The 14979-nt window shown below is 35.6% G+C and overlaps 1 protein-coding gene across 1 annotated transcript in view; it reads right to left on the reverse strand.

Annotated features, from left to right (window-relative positions):
* The window catches only part of LOC136029618 (fasciclin-2-like), a 128590-nt gene that overhangs the window by 48496 nt on the left and 65115 nt on the right, over nucleotides 1-14979 (reverse strand). Inside the window, exon 4 of the mRNA XM_065708122.1 lies at nucleotides 3028-3251. Coding sequence (XP_065564194.1) covers nucleotides 3028-3251 — 224 coding nt within the window. The remainder of the gene's footprint in view (nucleotides 1-3027; nucleotides 3252-14979) is intronic.

Consider the following 14979-nt stretch of genomic DNA (forward strand, 5'->3'; position numbering starts at 1 on the left):
GGGGGGGGGGGGAATGATAAAGTATTTAGACAGTATGAAGTTGGAAAACAATTCTCACTGCATATATACGGAATAATTGTACCTAATATATTAGGCATGCATACCCGCTATACTGAACCACCCCCACCCCTAATGTGCAAATATGTAGCCCAAAGTGGTTTCTAAAGCATTATATTTTATCCTAATTTGGTATATTTCATTAGGATTAAACGTCAGAGAAACATATTAGAAGAATATTAAGTAGGGGGTAGGCTATATCAGTAAAGTACCCAACGATCTTTCCCAAGGGTGCAAATGGAAATTTAAATTTTCGTTTAAACCTAAAAAAAAATGTAACTTTTTAAATGATAGATTTAGAGTAAAAATAACCCCTAGAAGGGTGAGAGGTCTATTTCCCTCTAAAGAGAGAAAACTCCAAGAACCATAGCTTATATTACAGCAACTAAAAATAATATATCAAAAACTATAAAAATAAATAAGAAAAGAAATGAAGGGCTTTTAACCATTCGTAATTAAATTATTGATAACAATTTCGGTCTGAAATTTTTTAGTTCTAATAAGTGCAGCATATACATAACGCCTAGAATAGGGTATTCTAAGGATTTGCTGAATGTTATCGTATTTCCCATCGTTTGTAGTTATAAAGGCTCTTAAGGATTTCTGCTCCTAACCCTGTTTTGTTGCGTAAGTTTAGTGTTTTCAGTAAAGTCCCAGTTTCAGAACTGTACAAACGTAGAAAAATATCAAGAGCCAGTTTATTCGAAACAGTTTTACAAAAATATGTTGCTGTGAAGCAGTAATTTTTGTTCGTTTCGGTTCCAGCTTCAATCTTCATTTTCATCAGGAAAACATTTTTTTAATTAATGAATTATAATAATAGTGCGCTGGCAAGGCTAGAAAAAAATACATTCATGTATATTGATGACAGAAAGGTGTAAAACTAAATATCAATTGATGCTGGCTCATATACTGGAGCGTTTAATTTTCGACTTGGAAGTCTAGGGTTCAAGCTAGACAGCATTGAATATTTGTTTTGAATTCATTTTTTAGGTGATTTTATTTTTATTTTTTGAATTTATTTTTTGGGTGAAAGCTGCATTTGCTCGTAATAATAATAATAATAATAATAATAATAATAATAATAATAATAATAATAATAATAATAATAATAATAATAATAATAATAATAATAATAATAATAATAATAATAATAATAATAATAATAATAATAGTAATAATAATAATAAAAAAGGAAACGATAGTAAACTATGTTATATGCGTAGATGTATGAAGGATTCGATTAACCAGGAGAGGAATCCGTTTTGGATGGAGGATCATATTTCCAAATTATAATTTAGATAAACCTACAGTATGAGTGTGTTTGTGGGGGGGGTTCAAAATAATTTTCTCTGATCCTCAAAAAAAATACATTACAGCTTTTTTAATACAACTTGTCCGATAAGCAGGGCTGCTATTATACTCTGCTATATCCAAATAGTATAGCCTATCAACCGACAGGCATAAAACAAAAATAAAAATATATTCTTTTTTGTGAATTCTATTCAGGGGAATAGAATTCTATTCAGGGGAGAGTAATACCGGGTTTACCTCCCACCCCACCTCCACCCCTTATAAATTTTGTCCCGAGTCTTAAAAACGTAATAAGATGTATATAAACAAATTTGTATACATTTTGTTAAAATTCGGTTCGTCGGGTTGACTGCAGGAGCTCAAAAGACGTTATGTTAAGCACCATAAATTTTACAGAAGAAATTTGAAAAAATGTTTCAAGTTTCTAGGCTCCTAACAACGATAATGAATTATCCAAGAGTGTTGTCCCGGCATGGTAAAAATAATTTTGAAAACAAAATATAAATTTTTCAAACATTTCTGAATGGAAAAAAGAATATATAACACATTTTCGTAGAAATTAAAACTTTTGAATTACTTGAAAACCAAAAAAGGAAGACGAAATCTGGACTAACAGGATTAGACCAATATAGAAAAAAAGTTATATTCAAACTTATCCCAGTCCGTCTATGATAAAAATTATTTTCTTCCTTTCTTCCTTTCGAACAAAATGTTATCTCTAAAATGCATCAACAAATCCAAGGAGTTTTTTCAAAGAAATTCCTTAATACAAATGTGAAAAGGCAACTAGTTGAAATCATTCCTCTTTAAAATTTAGATTCCAGAAAGAGTTCATCAATCACTTTAACAATCATTATTCAACAGTCTGATTTACAATTTTGTTTTTTGTGACAGCAGTAAAATACTCATCTAATCTTTTACGAGAGTGACATTACGATGTATAGACGTAATAAACAACCTTTCAAAGTTATTTGAGCATATTGCTTTAAAATATATTATACCGCTTGCACATAACGACACTAAAGTCTAACGTTTATGCAAATCGTTTATGCAAGTTTTATTTCATTATACTTTTTATTTAATTAAAATTAAGATCCTATTAAGATATATCTTTATTTTATAACAGCATAAAATATATTTATATCTTTATAACAGCACAATGCATTGCCAGGGAAAACAACTGCATTTATTACTTTTTACTAAGTTACGGTATAATATCAATTAAATTATTGTTATAAATTAAACTTAACACGTCAAAAATCGAACGACATTCCACAGAGTTTTCAATGCATGTATTGCATCAGGGTTGCATAAAGCACAGTGAGGGGGGAGGGGAAATTATACCCCAAAAGCTTGAATGAATAACCCGTATTTTTTTTTCATAATTCTAAACAAGTGGCTGTTTTTAAGTCAAGCCCCCCCCCCCCGCACCATTTATAAAACTTACTTGTTTGTGTTTACATTGGGCCGAAGATAAAAGAACTTCTTTTGTCAGAAGGAAGCAATAGGCATATTCGTGTTCATCCAAAAAAAAGAAACGTTTATACGATCAAGTTTTCATGGCAGGCAAAATCACATCAGCTAAAAATGCATAGAAAAATGCTAAGAAAAAACCAATCAAATTGAAAAAAAAATAGGTCAATAATAAAAGCTTACTTGTATTCACCAGCATTTTCTCTCTTTACTTCTTCAATAACAAGAATGCCAGTGTTCGGGTTGATAACAAATCCAGGTCGACCAATAATTGGCTCGCCATTTGCGTCAAGAAACTCATAGGTTGGGGTTGGTTCGCCCTCAGCTTCGCAATCCAATCGTGCAGACATATCTTCAATGGATTCAATATCTTCAATGACGTTCTTGAATTTAGGCGGGACGATAATCTGAAAGGAGACCCTAGTTTTAAAAGCCCTTTTCTCATTAAACAAAAAGTTATCAGTTAGTAACACAACAATTTATCAAGACACGATACACAGGCGGTTTAAGGGGGACGGAGGCGGCAGTTGCCCCACGCGCAGAAATTTTAGAGGCGCAAAATCTCAAATAAGTAGTCTAAAGGTTACAATTCTTTTGTAATTTTATTTTGATTAAAACAAAGTGGAAGGCGCAGCTAATAAATGAAAATAATTAGGATATTATTCATTAATCGTCAAATGAAAAAAAATCAAATAATAATAATTAATATGATATAATTAAAAGTTAATGAAAATAACTAAATAATTTAAGTAATATATTTAAAATAATTCAAAATGAATGATTAATTAAATAGTAATTTGGAAATAATTTTATAAATAAATAAAAATTTCGGTAAATATTGTCCTGAAAATTTTATGGGAGATGGGGGGGGGGGGTCGGTGTTAATCAAGGCTTTTACTTCGGGCATAGAAGAGGCCAGAATCACCCCTGGTCCAAGGCCTACTTAAAAAGGGTCTTTAAATTCAAAAATTTGGTTGAACTAACCATCTCTCTTTTTCTATGACCACTGGTTCGACACGAAAATTTCTGAAAATAAAAGACCCCTAAAACATTTTTTTCTAAATAGCGAGTTTTCAGGGTGTAATTTTCCCATTATTCAACAGGTCAAGGGTTCTCAGACAATCTTAATAAGATATTATCCCCACTAGTCCCTCCCTTTGTCCAGTGAACCATTTTACTATAGCCTTTCACTTTATAATCAAAATTTTTCTACAGCAAAAATGGATCTACCATCCCCTTCAGGCCCATTATCAAAGCTTAATCTAAGTATATTCCTCAAAATGAAAAGACTTTAAGGGATTTTGCTCCTTCCTTCAGATTGACCTGAAGAACAATTGGGGTCGCGAGCTAAATGAAATTGAAAATCTCTAGGTTTGTGATAGTGTATATCCATGCCACTATAGAATCTTCAAAAATTTTGAAACTAAAACTATACTGGGTATTTTTTTCTTTTTTTACAAAGACATTAACGAGAAAATAATTGTGCTCCGTTGAAAGGAACAACGTTACATTATGTGTTTTAGATGCAAGTCGAATCAGTCAGCTAAGCTACAAAGGAAAATAGAGGAAAAGCAATGACTAAAGAGATGGCAGCTGCACGTGCAGCAGTCAGAAAAAATGACAAAAATTAGAATAATTTGTCTCCTTCTCTGTTAATGAAACGATTTCCCTATACTTTTTTCATTAAAAAAAAACAAAACATATATATGAGACACAATGCACATTGGAAAAGAAGAGGAGATGGGAAAGGGAGAAACAAAAGACCAAGAGAGATATAGAGCACTTTCAAATAAAAATTACTCTATTGGATATCGTCAAAACTCTGCTCTTACTCAGGAGAATATAATTCCAGATTTTAAAAGAAAATCTTCATATCAAGAAAGTAAAAAATGAAGAGAGAGCGAGAGAGAGAGAAAGAGAGAGAGAGAGAAAGAGAGAGAGAGAGAGAGAGAGAGAGAGAGAGAAAGAGAGAGAGAGAGAGAGAGAGAGAGAAAGAGAGAGAGAGAGAGAAATAGAGAGAGAGAGAGAAATAGAGAGAGAGAGAGAGAGAGAGAGAGAGAGAAAGAAAGAGAGAGAAAAAGAAAGAAAGAAAGAGAGAGAGAATCTTTCCCCCTTTTTCCTCCCTCATGGGACAGAAAAGGGAGTAAGGGAGAGAGGTGCAGGAGGTTAAGAGAGGAAGAACAGAAGGATAGGAGAAAGAAAGTTAGGCGGGAGAGGGGCAAGAAGGGTACATCTAGATTATAACAGAAGGGATTATTGAAAACCTTTTCGGTGGATATTACTTTCTTCGATTTTTTTTTTACAACCTTTGTTCTATATCGGATTATGCATCGGCACTGTTTCTGTTTTCTGTTTCTGTTTCTGTTTTTTCTTGCCTGTTTCTGCCTGTTTCTGTTTCTGTTTTTACAAAAAACAGAACAGAAAACAGAAACAGGCTACCTGTTTTTGTTTTACCTGTTTCTGTTTCTGTTCTGTTTTTTTTTTCATCTGTTTTTTTCCGTTTCTGTTTTTTTTTCAAATGCCGCGCTATCTAGCGGGCATGATACCGAAACGCATGATACCTACCCGTACCTACCGTACCGAAACGCACATCTAGCGGGCATGATACCATGATACTGTTGATTTTTGAATTTAAACAAAAAGGGAATAGTTGTGGGAAAAGTCAAAGTCATGGCCAATTGTAGAAAAAAGCTAAGACAGATTGTCCAATTAAGTGGGCAACCCAGTCAAGGTTAATTTTACCCCTTTGATTGCCGTTGTGACTGTCTCCCATTTATGCTACACCTCTCCGTGCATGCATGTCCCTTGACAATGCCGAAATAGAGTCAACTCGTTGACTACGGGTTGACTACTTGAAAATTTTCCTCTCATGCATGTCACTCCACAATGCTCAACTAGAGTCAACCTCTCATGCTAATTCACGGCGGGGTAAATCTGAGCGAAAGAGAGAGATAGAGAAAGAGAGAGAAGCTTGAACGCTATACAGTGGACATGGGCTAGATGGGAACCCCATATGACAATGTCTCTACTGTTGGTATATGTGTAGCGGATGGCTATTACCGCTTGAGCAACGGTCTAACCATTGACGGCTTTAAGGATTCGTGCTTTAAGCGGCAAACATGGGCTCAATGAAATCCCATATAAAAGAGGAATATAGCGTTGGTATTTACTTAGAGCAATGGGTTACCGCTAGAACAGCGGTCCAACAAGCCACGGCTTGAAGGCATCCGTACTTTAAGCGGTGAACCTAGACACCTTGGTATGTGTGTAGCGGAGGGTAATTACCACTTGAGCAATGGTCTAACCATAGAGCGTTATAGAGCGTTGGTATTTGCTTAGAGCAATGGGTTACCGCTATAGCGACGGTTTAAATAACCTCTAACTTAAGCGGTGGACATAAGCTAGATGGGATGACTCTGTGTCTGTCTGGTATATATTAGCAAGCAGCGGTCTAAGTAGCCTCGGCTTGAAAGCATCCGTGCTTTAAGCAGTGAATATAGTGTTGGTATATGCTTTGAGCAATGGTTTACCGCTAAAGCAACGGTCTAAGAGCAACTAGGGTAAATTGTCAATTATAAATGACATTTAAGCTTGAAAGGAATATAGTGTTGGTATCACCCGATTGGACACATTTTATGACAAATTTCGCCCCCCCCCCCCCTAAAAATACGCTAGTGTGTTGAATTACACGAAGTTGCTCATCTTTTGTATGTGACTACAAGGATTTAACAAGAAGATGTTTTCTTTCCTATTAGAAATAGAAGAAGTAAGGAAAAAACAGGAAAAACAGCTGTTTTCTGTTTTTTCGAAAAACAGAATAGATTACAGAAACAGGTCACCTGTTTTTGTTTGACCTGTTTCTGTGTCTGTTCTGTTTTTTTTCTAACTGTTTTTTTCTGTTTCTGTTTTTCTCAAAAACAGAAACAGTGCCGATGCTTAACTGCGACTGCTTAAGCAATTTTTCTTGCTACTCGCTTTTCTCATACTCCACGCGCCGTTACGTCATGAACTGACCAGAGAGAAAATTTGATTGGAATCGTGGATTTACAGAGATTTAACTTCTGGGGAAAATTTTAGCATTAAAAAGTATACGAAAACTGTATCTATTTATCTGGATAAAAACTCCCAGGCAAAACTTCACTACTAGAAGAAATCAGTGCTGTCACTTACTTGAAATACTACTTCAGTAAAATTTTCCATTACTTGTACTTAAGTAAAAACTCTAGGGTGTACTTATTACTTAATACTTAAGTAAGATTATAAAATACTTATTACTTAAGATACTGATAATGTACTTGTTTTTCAAATACTTTATCTCTGACACAAAATTTTTTTGTGCGTGTGCTTTAGCAATGTACAAGAAAACATCGCCTTTGGATTTAGAGTAAACTCAGATATAGCTCCATGTCCCAATTTTGGATGTGAAATATGGTATTTGTTTATGACGAAAAAAATTACAGTATGATTATCACTTGGTTTAATTTTGTTTAAAATTTATATAATAATAAAAAATTAAATTATTTCACAGTTCACTGGTCGACAGGGAGCTAACATCCTTTGTTTTGTGCTAAATGTTGCATACTGTAGTCCATTTGAGCTTATGTTTCTGACATTAGTGTTTAAGTTTTGTCATCTTGTCAACTTATCCAGATTTCTACCATTTCATCATCTTCAGGACCATGATAATGGTAAGACTACTGAAGCTATGAATCTTTACCCATCTAAATGTAGTTTGCAATAAACAAGTCTGTGGAATTCTAGCTAGATCCAATGCAGGGGTATTTTCTCAAATTCATTTCGGCAAAAGGAAAACTCAATTTTGTTAAAACTTTAAACCCCCTCCCCCTCGCCCTATTTGAGATAGTGTTTGTGATACCGGAACCTGATATAAACCCTGATCCTAGGCATCTTTGGTCTAGCTTTCATTCGGATCCGTTGCTCCATTCGTAAGCTATACTAAATTAAACAGAATTTTGTTCAGCAATTAAAACCCACTCCCCCTTGTCATATTTGAGCTAGGGTCTTCATCCTAAGACTTGATACGTGTCATGGTCTTAGGCCTCTTTGGTTCAATCTTCATTCAGATCCATCACTCCGGTCGCAAATTACTATGAATTAAATGAAAAACTTTTCTTTAGCAGGTAAAGCCATCTCCCTCTTGTTCTATTTGAGCTAGGGTCTTCATCTTATGTGTCTCATGGTCCTTGGCACCTATGGTTCAATTTTCATCCAAATTCGGCCGGTGGTTCTCCCGCTATATTCGATTGCACAGACGGACGGACAGGTTTTGCAAAGTCTTACGTAGCCATGTTGGCTCACTGGATCCCAAAAAGGAAAGAATAGTATATCATCATCCAGGCATCATCACCTATTTTGATGGTGGAAACAATCCATCAAGATAGGTTTTGGGGATCCGTTTGTCCGTCCGCCCGTCTGTGCGATCGAGTATAGTGGGAGAACCGCCGGTCGGATTTGGGTTAAAATTGAACGATTTGGGTTAAAATTGACCTCAATTAGGGCGATGGGGAGGGGGGTTTAAGTTTGAAAAAAATTGAGTGTTGCGTTAATTCAGTGTAACTTGCGAATGGAGAGACGAATTTTGATGAAAATTGAATAAAGATGCCTAAGAGTATGATACGTATTGAGTTCTGGGAGGGGGGCCTAGCTTATTTAGGTCGAGGGGAGGGGGCTTTAAGTGCTGAAAAAGTTGACTTTTTCGTTTAACTCAGTTTATCTTGCGAATGAAGTAAGGGATCTAATTGAAAATTACGCCAAAGATGCCAAAAACCATAAGACACATGATGTTTGGAGTTGAAGAATCTAGCTTAATTAGGGTGAGGGGAGAGGGCTTTGATTGCTAAGAAAAAGTTGAGTTTTTCATTTAATTCAGTGTAGCTTGCGAGTAGAGTGATGGACCTCAATGAAAATTGAACTAAAGATGCCGAAAGGCAACCAAAATATAACGAAAGAGACTCAAATAGAACGAGGAGGAGTGGGTTGTAAGTGCTTAAAAAAAAGTCGAGCTTTTTGTTGAATTCAGTACAACTTACGAATGGAGCAACAGATCCGAATGAAAGCTAGATCAAAGATGCCTAGGATCAGGGCTCATATTGAGCTCTGATATCACAAACCCTATCTCAAATACAGCAAAGGGGAGGGGTCTCAAGTTTTAAGAAAGTAGAGCTTTTCTTCAATTTAGTAGGGCCTATAACTAATTCCACCCATGGCTTGCCCAAAGCCTGGAAATATCCCTTTTTCCAAAATGAGCCATACTGAAGCCAACCTTCAACCTGTTTTATTCTTTTTTTCCCCGGGTGAATTCCGACTTAGTCTTATGGTTTTTGCCACTTCATGGCGTGCATGGCGTCAACTGCTGCTAGAAATAGAGAAGTTGTAACTTCTGCAGTTTGACCAACCGTATGGAAAACGTCTGAATCAGCGGGCTTGCTGCAGGCCCGTGATTTTATAATTTATGTGTGTAGGGAGTTTTACAGACCATCTGAATTGACTAGGCAGCATACGGCTTGCTTCAGTAAAAACCAGCCAATGGATGTAGATGTCATACATTTTCATAGCGCGTCTGAAATTTCAAACAGTTCGTGGTAACGAACTCTAAAAAACGGAGTTTTGATACCAATAGCTACATCAAAAGAATTGCACTTTAATGCTGATTTTAAGTATATAAGTTTGATCAAGTTTAGTCTTACCCATCAAAAGTTGCGAGCCTGAGAAAATTTGTCTTATTTTAGAAAATGGGGGTAAAAACCCCCTAAAAGTCTTAGAATCTTAACGAAAATCTCACCATGAGATTCAGTGTATCAGATAACCTCAACCTAGAAGTTTCAAGCGCCTATCAACAAAAATGTGGAATTTTGTATTTTTGCCAGAAGACAAGATCACGGATTTTTTTTTTTTTTTTTTTTTTTCAGGGGTGATTGTATCGACCCAGTCGTCCTAGAATGTTGCGACACGGCTCATTCTGACGGAAACTGAAATTTCTAGTGTCCTTTTTAAGTGACCAAAAAAATAGAGGGCATCTAGGCCCCCTCCCACGCTCATTTTCCCCAAAGTCACCGGATCAAAATTTTGAGACAGCCATTCTGTTCAAATTAGTCGAAAACCCAATAACTATGTCTTTGGGGACGACTTGATCCCCCCAGTCCCTAGGGGAGGGACTGCAAGTTACAAATTTGACCATTGTTTACATATAGTAATTGTTAATTATGAAGTGTACAGACGTTTTCAAGGGACTTTTTCGCGTCGGGGTGGGGGTTGGTTGCAAGTAGGAGGTTACGTGGGAGGATCTTTCCATGGAGGAATTTTTCACGAAGGAAGAGAATTTCCATGAAGGTGGCGCAAGATTACTTAGCATTATTTAAAAAAAAACAATGAGAAAATAAATATATTTTTTCAACTGGAAGTAATGAGCAGAAGTAAAGCTATATTAAGAGGTATTTCTCAGAGGTTTAGTTTCTATTGCTCTAAAAGTTTAGTTTCTATTGCTCTATTTGACGCACCGGCAAGAAAAAACTTATTTTTGCATTCGGTTATTTCTGAGAGGTTTTAATGAAAATGTCACGTTTCTTAATGCCAAGACAATGATTTTTCACGCCTTCGTGGCAATATATGGCTGGCCCACTCCATAGCAACCAATTCAAGAGGGGAAAATTGTTATTAGAGATACAAATAAAACATATTAAAACGTGTAGTTTTTGTTGCTCTATTAGACGCAACAGCAAGAAAAAGAGACTTATTTTTGCATTCCGTTATTTCTGTGAGGTTTTAACAAAAATGCCAAGTTAGAGCCAAGACTATCCACTTTTCATGCCACCGTGACAATATGTGGCTGGCTCACCCCCTAGTAACCAATTCAAGAGGACAGGCTTGTCATTTGAGATACAAATAATACATATTAAGAGTTATTTCTGAGAGGTCTTAATGAAAATGCCACAATTCTTTGACTGGGTGCAGATTTCAGACCCCCCACCCCAAACCACTGAAAAATTCTTTTTAATACCTCTTACCTTAACTTTAAGCCATAGAACATGCTAGTTCAAGCAATTCACGCCACCGAGGCAACATGTGGCAGGCCCAAGGCATTCCAGTGATACCAGTGATTCCAGTGAAGGATTTTATCCTTCCTAATTTCCAAATATTTTCTTGTTAAAAATCATGCATTAAATATGTTGGTTCATGTTCTTGCAAGTTGACTTAGCGTGATACACCATGTCAATTAACGCAACCACGTTACAATATTACAGGGTCTCTGGCACCACCTATCATTCCTAAGACATTTTCCATATATTTTCTTATTAAAAGACATGCTTTAAATTTATTGGTACATTTTCTTCCAAGCCAAACATCCGTGATACACCATGTCGATTCAAACCAACATGTCACATCCTGCCTATCCCTCTGGCACCTTCTGGCACTCCTCATCATTCCTAGGACACTTTCTAAATATTTTTCTGCTAAAAATTATGCATTAAATCTAATTTTTCATGATTTGGCAAGCCAGCCCTCCGTGGTAAACCAAGTTATTTCACGCCACCGTGCCACACTATGACTTCCTCTCTGGTACCCCTCATCATTTTAAGACCTTTTTAGATATTTTTTAATAAAGCGATCACCATTTCCACTTCCCTGCTTCTGAACCCCGGATACAACGGTTAATAACTCTGATTTTGCAGACTTCCACCCCGGTTCAACCGATTCTAGTTTCCAAAATGCCCGCTACGATCTCAACTCTAAATGTGGCTCCGGGTGATTCAGTTCAGGTTGCCCTACTTCTGTACCCGATTCCATATTTCCAATTCCACCAATTCCACTCCAATTTCTGCAAATTTCAAGATTTTGTATGTGTTTGCCTCCATGGCAATCTATGGCTGGTCATTGACAATAGATAATTGAAAAGTGTGACATGGTGAGGTGAGTTTCTTTAACTCACATCCTTTACGATTTAAAATTAAGGTGGGAAGTGTTAAATGAATTTTTCTGCGGTGGGGGAATGGAATCTAACGCCCAGTTAAAGAAATTAGGTATTTTCATTAAGTCACCTCAGAAAAAAACTTTAATATGGCTTAAATTTGTCTCTAATAACAAGCCCCCTCCCCCTCTGGAATTGGCTGCTCAACGGTTGACCAATCACATATTGTCATGGTGGCGTGAGATTTTTTGCTCTTACTATGCTATGTAACATACCACAGATTAAGTAGCTAATTTAATCTGTCTAGGTCACTTTAGAAAATTAATAACGCTGTAACAGGCAGGTGCATCTAATAAAACAAAAATCAATAGTATTGTGAATCTTGTGCGCTTTCATGTGAAAGGAATTGGAAACATATATACACCCTTTAATCGTTCTAGTAAGTGCGATTAAATAAAAAAAAAACAGTTTTTTTTAACTGAAAGTAAGGAGCGACATTAAAACTTAAAACGAACAGAAATTACTCCGTATATGAAATGGGTTGTCCCCTCCGCAATCCCTCACTCTTTACGCTAAAGTTTGAATCTTTGCCAAAGTTCTACTTTTTAAATTATATTAAAAACTTTAGCGTAAAGAGCGAGGGATTGCGGAGGGGACAACCCATTTCATGTACGGAGAAATTTCTGTTCGTTTTAAGTTTTAATGTCGCTCCTTACTTTCAGTTAAAAAAACTATTTTTTTTTATTTAATTTCTGAAGGTTTTTGAATTAATACAAGTTTGATTTTGGCTCTCCGCATATAAATTATTAAAATGAAATTTGTATATTAATTCTTTTTTTGGGTAAATGGCTTTCTCTTAGTTTTGATCAGACGATTTTGAGAAATAAGGGGTGGGGGAGGAAGCCTAAATGCCCGCCAATTTGTGATTACTTAAAAATGCACCTAGAACTTTTAATTTTTAACAAACGTTTTTATTAGTAAAAAATATACGTAACTTAAGAATTGACTTACGTAACAAACTTTTATATTCTTATATTTGTATTATGTATACGAGGGGGTTTGTAACTTCGTTAATACGTCGCTCTTTACACTAAATCAAAAGTTTTGTAACGATTCTTTAAGAATGACCCCTGAATCAGAAAGAACGTAGAATATATAGTTGAAATTACTAAATATACTTTAGCATAAAGAACGAGGTATTTATTTCCTCCTAAATACCTCGCTCTTTATGCTAAAGTATTTTTAGAACTCCTCATATGCTTAATAGTTTCTGCTCGTTTTAAGTTTCAATGCTACTCCTTACTTTCAATTGAAAAAACGTTTTCATGTTTATTTTTTCATTGTTATTTTATAGTAATGCTAGAAAATCCTTCGCCCTTTTCATTGAATTTTTCTTCCCCCATGACATATTCTTCCAAGAAAAGATCCTCCCAGATAGCCCTTCCCCTCAACCCCACATCCCAAACAAAAAAAATCCTTCTGAAAACGTCTGTATACTTTCCAATAACCATTACTACATGTAAACACTGGTCAAAGTTTGTAACTTGCAGCCCGTCCCCCACGGATTGTGGGGAGTAAGTCATTTCCAAATACCCAGCTACTATGGTTTTCGACTATGCGGAACAAAATGGCTATCTAAAAATGTGGATCCTTTGACTTTGGGAAAAAATAAGCGTGGGAAGAGGCCTAGGTTCCCTCCAAGTTTTTCGGTCACTTAAAAAGGGCACTAAAACTTTTCATTTTCGTTAGAATGAGCCCTCTTGTGACATTCTAGGACTGCTTGGTCAATAAGATGACCCCTGGGAAAAAAAAATAAATAAACACAAACCCGTGATTTGTCTTCTGGCAAAAAATACGAAATTCCACATTTTTGTTGAAAGGAGCTTGAAATTTTTGCTCTAGGGTTCTCTGATACGCTGAATGCAATGGTATGATTTTCGTTAAGATTCTATGACTTTTAGGGGATGTTGCCCCCTATTTTCCAAAATAAGGCAAATTTTCTCAGGCTCGTAACTTTTGATGACAAAGACTAAATTTGATGAAACTTATATATTTAGAATCAGCATGAAAATTCAATTTTTTGATGTATCTTTTAGCGTCGAGATTCCGTTTTTTAGAATTTCGTTTACTATTTAGCCGGGTGGCTGCTTACTACAGTTCGTTACCACGAACTGTTTGACAAGGGATTTCTACACATGTCGAATAGGTTATTCCATAGAAAGGGTTATCCAAATAATAAAATTAGAAATACTTTCATAGTTCACCTGTCTAACGCTCCATTCCATTGAAGGAGAACGTTTTTCGAATCCTAATGCCAACAAAAATCTTTATTTTTGTAAAAAAAAAAAAAAAAAAAAAAAAAAAAAAAAAAAAAAAAAACAGAAAAAAACGTCCTGAAAGAAGAAAAAACATTTTGAATGAAAATGAAATACTGAAGGAAAAACGGTTTGAAAGAACAAATGAAATCTTGAAAAAATTAAATCCCGAAAAAACTCCTGTGTGTGCCGACATTACGTAACACCCTATGTGTGCGCTGCCATTATAACATCTATCTATATAAAAATAAGTTGTATGTATGTTAGTTTGTCCGCATATGACGTCATTATCAGTACATAAGGCCTTGTGTATGATGTCATTATAAGATAACGTTACAGACTGGGACACAAATGACGACCGGGACTCTGGGACACAGGGAATATAAATGACGACCGGGGCACTTGAAGAGAAATTACAGACCGGGACACGAATGGCGACCGGGACACAAGGACACAACTTCAACGGTAAGGCCAGGGTGGGCACAGGGGGGATATAGAAATGATGACGGGGACACAGGGAATATTCGATTAGCGACCACCATCAACAAAGCTCAAGGGCAATGATTAGAAAAATACGGTATAAATCTGAATACGGATTGTATTTCCCATGGACAATTATATGTTGCATGTTCAAGAATCGGTAAACCTGACAATGTACTTATATGCACAGACAAAGGGACAGCGAAGAATGTTGTTTATTCGCAAGTTTTACGTAGTTAAAAACACACACACACATATATATATATATATATATATATATATATATATATATATATATATATATATATATATATATATATATATATATATATATATAAAAATAAGTTGTCTGTCTGTCTCTGGATCAGGTGACGTCATGTTTCTGTGTTGACTGACGTCATGAAATTAGTTGTC

This window comes from Artemia franciscana, chromosome 7, assembly GCF_032884065.1.
Source record: "Artemia franciscana chromosome 7, ASM3288406v1, whole genome shotgun sequence".
NCBI lineage: Eukaryota > Metazoa > Arthropoda > Branchiopoda > Anostraca > Artemiidae > Artemia > Artemia franciscana.